The following is a 6000-nucleotide window of genomic DNA, read 5'->3' as shown; positions in this document are numbered from 1 at the left end:
TGCGGCCACCTTTTGCGCCCAGCCTTCACTCGCCTTCACGGCACTGCGGCGAACTTCATGAGGGAAATGACGGAAAAGCTGGGGTGAGGATGTCTCATGTCAGGACCTGGTTATTTCAGAGGTGATATATGCTCAGGGGGTTAAAGGCACCACTTAGGTACATGAATAAAACACCGCCAAATACTCTAAGCTGTAACACAGGCAGACTGAAGTCTTTTAAAACTTGATTTTTCATGTCTATTTTCACCCTGAGAGATGGTTTGTCAAAGGATAAAAACAATTTCCATTTTTAAAGTCTCTCTTTCTCTCCCTCCTCCTTCTCCCCTCCATTTCTCTCTCTCTCTCTCTCTCTCTCTCTCCTTCCTCCTCTTCCCTCTCTTTTTCAACAGGACTCCACAGAATGGAGCAAGAATGAGAGGAAAAAGGCAGACAGAAAAGCATGAACTGGAGGCTTGTTGAGTTCCTCTACCTCCTGTTTATATGGGACCATATACTAGTACAGCCCTCCCACCAGGACCCAGCTGCTACCAACCAACATGTCTCCAAGGAATTTGATTGGCTTATTTCAGACAGGGGGCCTTTCCACCACTCGCGGAGCTACTTATCCTTTGTGGAAAGACATCGTCAAGGATTTACAACCAGATACAAAATATACAGGTACGTTGGTTTCCTACAGCACCTGTAGCTTGGATAAGTTGTTAGGTGGTGGGAACTCAGACAGTTCCCATGGGCTCCATGTCCCGTGGGCTCATAGTCAATGGGGAGACGCATCATCGTTCCCATTCCACCTGGAAACACTTCTTTGATTCTTCATGGTCCTCAGCTGGGAATGCAAATTGCTTCAAAGACTCAGATGTAATGCTCTGATAGTGAGATGAAGGCACTGCCGTACCATGGCAATGTGCACAACATAGATCAAGATAAAAAGGGACCAAGGGTCTGGGTGTACACCATTTGCAGTGACCGATAAGTTCATAGGCAAGTTCACAACATGTTATTCAAATCAATGTATCAATGTACCTATGGGCAGACTATGCCTCTGTACCAAACTCATACATGTGAACTGCCAATAGCTTAAGGCTCATACGAGCAAGAACAGACATAAAGATGTCAAGACACGTATCAGTACGGCAATTCTCACACTGGTGTGCATGAGCTTTAGCTGTGTACAGCCTACCACAGACCTTTGCAGATTATTACCATGTATGAGTCGGACTTGCCCCCAGAACTGTGTTCTTGGTTTTTAAACTTGGTCTTTTAAAATTGCTCTTCCAATTAAAAAACTACAGAGAATAGGCAGAATTTGGATTTTTCCTTTGCCTTCTAGGTTTTGAAGCCTTTATTGTTGCCTGTTTCAAGCTCTTCTTGCCAGCTGTGATATCCAGAAACACACTTTTCTTTTTTCATTTTAACATGAAAGGCTGGGGTGCTCATATGAACCTCCTATTAAAGCAGCAAACGCTTTGGAGTGAAGGGGAATAAGCCAGCAAGTGTCATGAGATTTGCGCTAAAACCCAAAGAGACTGCAAAACTCTCATAGACATGTGCACATTTACATAATTATATAGTCCTGTTGTGTTTCAGAAAGACACTTGCAAACACAACCATGTAAACTATGTAGGAAAGTACTAGTGAATAGCCTACTGGCAACATGCATGCAGGTAACACATACACAATAACTGGTGGATAGGGGGAGCGGGGAAACCACATATGTGCAGGCAGTGTTCTCCCATGCGCAGAGAGCCAAAAGTATTTGCAGAGTAATAACGACATGCGAGACATCATCTATGTGGGGGGAAGAAAAATGAGTTGTGCCTGTACCGTGGCCTCCAGGGACTGCAGCATCCCCTCCCCTCGCACCAGCCTGCAGAGCAAGGGCAGGTTAGCATGGGTTGAGTATATTGTCCTAGCTTGTCCTCTTCATTCAAAACAGCTCAGGGGAGAAGACAGCCTGAAAAACCAGAAATTATGCTGCCACACTTCCACTAAGGACATGTCACCGTCTTTGCTTGGACAGAGGAGCAGAGAAAACATGCCTTTTTCAAAAAGACTTTCTTCCTGGTCATGGATATCCCCAGCTCTCTGCCTGCCCTGCCTGACAACATACACTCTGATTGAGACTGCAAATCTCTGCCCCACGCAATGCCCCTGGCAGTAGCTCTGCCCTTTGCTAAAGAGCTGTTCAGCCCTGAATGCTACCGCAGCAGTCGACAGGGGTTGTAGTGGGAGAGAAATGCATGCGATGTATGTGTTCAGACACATCTAAGAATTGTCATTGTAGGTCAGGCCAGAGATCCATCAAGCCTGGGATCCTGTCTCTAAGAATCATGGAGAAACGGGTCTGGAAGGACCTTGAGAGGTCATTTAATCCATGCCTCTTCCCCAGGGCAGACTCAGACATACCTGTGTCACATCTGACAGAGGTTTGTGGGCAACCTCTCCTGAAAGGTTTCCCATGACGGGGAATTCACACCCCGAGCAGGCAACCTGCACCACGGCTTTTCTGTCCCAACCTTTATAAAGGAGCTAAAATCTTGCTTGTATGCGAAGCCTGTGATTTCTAGTTTTGTCTGCTAAGGGGTGAGGAACAAATTCCCCTTTGGTTTGTAGGAGACTGCTAAGAATCTGAAGGCTTATCTTGGTTCAGGATTAACTCTATACATGAGAAGTGGAAAGGGATCTATTTTTTCTCCATGGATCTTTGATGGATATTGCCAAAGCACTTATGAAAGACACATCTAGCATGGGGAGAACAATGTCTCCCTTCTTCCAACATGGGAGGAAATGGGCAGCAGCATTCTGCATGCACAGGAGGCTCATGGATGTGTGTCGGTGTCTGAGAAGGGTCTTGCAGCTGGTCACAATGCTGGAGAAGTCATTTTTCACAAAATAAACTGGAGGTGAGACAGAGTCTGGTGGAAATAGTCAGGTAGAGAGTTCAGAGAGATGTGGAAAGACTGCAAGGGCACCTAGGGATGCATCTCTTGGCCAAATACCGTGCACTAAGCTGAAGGAGGGAGCTGAGGGCTTGGGGAAATCCAGCCATGTGTGTCATGGTTTGAGTTGCTGGGAATTGAGTGCTTTGGAAACACACTCTCTGGGACTAACTTTTGCTCCAACTGTGGTCAGCTGAGGAGGAGGGGAAAACCTCATGTGCTTCAGCAGAGCAGATGGAGCCATTAGGTAGGAGGCTGGCTAGACATTGGAGGGTTATTTGTTTGTAATATCTGGCCCTGTTGGCAGAACTGGTCACTTAAAAATTGGGCCCATGCGTTTTTTTAGGAGTGTCAAAATCAGTCTAGCTATAGTGAATTAGTGGAGCCACAGCCAGTTCTAGCAGTTAAGAGCTGGACTCTGAGCACACACACCCTCCAGAACATATCATTTTACTGAAACCCACAGGGGTAAAATCTCATTTTGTGGGCTCCTTAAATTGACTCCGAGAATCTGTAATGCTGTTGGGATTTTGTCAACTGTTTAATTCCAACATAGAAGCCTCTTTCCTCCCAAATGATGTCTCTCAATTGCTCTTTGCACTAGACTAGCCCAAGGGAGGCACACATTCTACATTAAGGATATCGCTCCTTTCCTTAGAAAAGCAGCTGATTTGGAGCATGGGAATTTTCTGTGTAGTCTTCTCTGTCAATGTTCCTTTTCTCCCATACTTTTCTTGGTTGGCTGGTTTGTTCTTTGTCCCTCAGTCAGACTGTTCCTTGGGGCACTTGTGATTTTGTTGAATGAGGTTTGACCTGACCACTGCTCTTCTGCTAAGGCCAATAGCAGCAGACGTCAAACAGCAACCAAGGATTTGGAGTGGATGTGAAATCAGGCAAGAGGACCTCACCCGTCCCTAATTGAAACACTGTCGCCTGTTTAGTGGTGATTTCCCCAGTGTCTTGCTATGCAGGAGCATGGACACAGCGCATTAGGACCGTGTCATTTACATTGCAAACCCACAGAGATAAAGCCACTGTCAGTGCTACACAGCAGCATAAAGCACAATGCAGCATGTTCTCATTTTTACAGGTGATGTTAAAAAGGAAGCAGCACCAAACTAAAACATGCAACACTCCTCCTTCCATCACAGCTGAAGTCCAGAAGTCTGTCAGCAGCAAGCAAAGAGTCTGTTTTAGTAAGCAAGGTTAATTTATACACTGCATAAACAGAATTGCTGTAGAACAGCATAGCTGCTTATATCTCTTCATAGGATGCCTGAATCCCAATCTACCATCCTAACACAGTTCGAACACAGTAACATCCGAACACAGTTCGCTGTTACAGTCTCCAAAGGCTCATTCCCTCCTTCTATGTACTGTGTTTTAGCAGTTTTTAGGCCTCTTTCTTGCAAAAGTTGAACCACTGATTTTCCTGGTAGTCAAGGTTTGCACCTTGCATGCAATATTAGTAGGAAGGCAAGCAAAGGGGGAGATGTTTTATATTAAATCATGGACAGTAGGGGTAGATACAATTGCATTAAGGAAGCACATTAATCAGCATCAATTCATACTAATAAGGCTGGTTTAGGGGGGCCTCTGGCAGAAAAATGCTGCTTTGATCATTATCTGTGCACTCTGATGCTAATGCAGATAGGATGGCAGATGCTGAGAGTGGTTTGTGGGATGTCTGAATATTCATTATCACTATCCTCGTTGTTGTTCCTAGTCATGAGAGCCTTGGGTACCAGCTACCACATGAAGGCTGGAAAACAGATGAAGCTCAGCTTGGCTTTGGGACTAGGGCACTGCTCAGACCAGAAAACATTCCTGTTACCACAAGACAGTAGTTAACAGCTTCAGTCCAATTCTTTGAAGTATATTGTTGTGTTGTCCTTTTTTCTTCTCGCAGAAACTGATTATTTAGCTATAAGGCAACACAAAAGAAACAGTAGACTGAGCACTATGCAAATAGCCAGGCAGAAGCACTGAAACAGAGGCATTTCACTAATGATGCTGCTTAGTTTAAGCAAGTTCTAGAAAAATGACTCTTTTCTAGAAAAAATGAGGCTTTGCTGTTCAATGCCAGAGGTAAGACATGGGAGGCAAAGAGGGAAGCAGTGAGATGGTCTCATCCAGCTGGGTAGACAGGCTGCCACTGCCAATTTTCCTACAGCAAAGCAGGGACAGGACACACCGCCTTGGAAAGAGGGACTCACAGTCAGACTGGAAAAGAGGTAATGCAGGCAGTATCTATATTTTTACCCCAGGCTTATGGTGTGGCTGTGGGTAAGCTCACTTCTCCGTGCCTCGGTTCCCTCCCCACCCCCCTGAGAATGGGAGATGACAGCATTTGTCTGCTCTGCGTTGCTGGGCAGACTTAATTAAATGCTGCAAGACGTTTGGATGTAAGGGACGACAGCAGTATAAAGTGGATGATCACATGGGGCTGGAAGGGGAATGTGCATGTACGAGAAGAAATGTGGATTTTCCACGTGTGGGAGTTTAATTCCATTTTCTGAAATGACAGTAAGGACAAGGAAATCTGGCTCTCTATGTAAGAGAGCAGGGAAACCCTGGGGTATAAAAGGGAGATCTGCTTGCCTTGCACCTTTGCCTGCAGTGGGACCATTTAGAGGCTGCCTAATTTCATGAAACCTGCAAATACAGAATAATTCTGAGACCTCTGCCAAGTCTGGTTAAAATGCACCAACAGATTCAAAACTTAGTGCGGGATGTGACAACAAACCAGCCAGTTCTGTCCCATTCCTCCGCCTGCAGAGTGACAGGACAAAAGTGATTGCTTACGTACACTCATTACAGTAAGGTCCCTGGATATATAAAAAGGAAATACAGCTCCTGAGACAGGAAAGGTTGTGAGTAACTGGCTGCACAAGCTAGCTATAAATTGGTTGGGATGGTGCCTGGGGAAAAAAAAGCTCATTTCCCCCCCCTCCCCCCAAAAAATTGTTGCATCAGGAGGGTGGTGCAGGTCTGGGACAGGTCAATGGAGAGGTGCAGGGTATCTCTATCCTTGGTGGTTTTCAAGGCTTGGCTGGACAAAGCC

At 45.6% G+C, this 6000-nt stretch overlaps 1 protein-coding gene across 1 annotated transcript in view; it reads left to right on the top strand.

The window, feature by feature from the left end:
* The first annotated feature begins 439 nt into the window (after positions 1 to 439).
* Positions 440 to 6000, top strand: part of BRINP1 (BMP/retinoic acid inducible neural specific 1) — a 59535-nt gene continuing 53974 nt past the window's right edge. Inside the window, exon 1 of the mRNA XM_075519735.1 lies at positions 440 to 657. Coding sequence (XP_075375850.1) covers positions 440 to 657 — 218 coding nt within the window. The remainder of the gene's footprint in view (positions 658 to 6000) is intronic.

This window comes from Mycteria americana, chromosome 17 (assembly GCF_035582795.1).
Source record: "Mycteria americana isolate JAX WOST 10 ecotype Jacksonville Zoo and Gardens chromosome 17, USCA_MyAme_1.0, whole genome shotgun sequence".
NCBI classification, from domain to species: Eukaryota; Metazoa; Chordata; class Aves; order Ciconiiformes; family Ciconiidae; genus Mycteria; species Mycteria americana.
The sequence above is the reverse complement of the archived record's forward strand: the minus strand, read 5'-3'. Positions and strand labels throughout refer to the sequence as shown.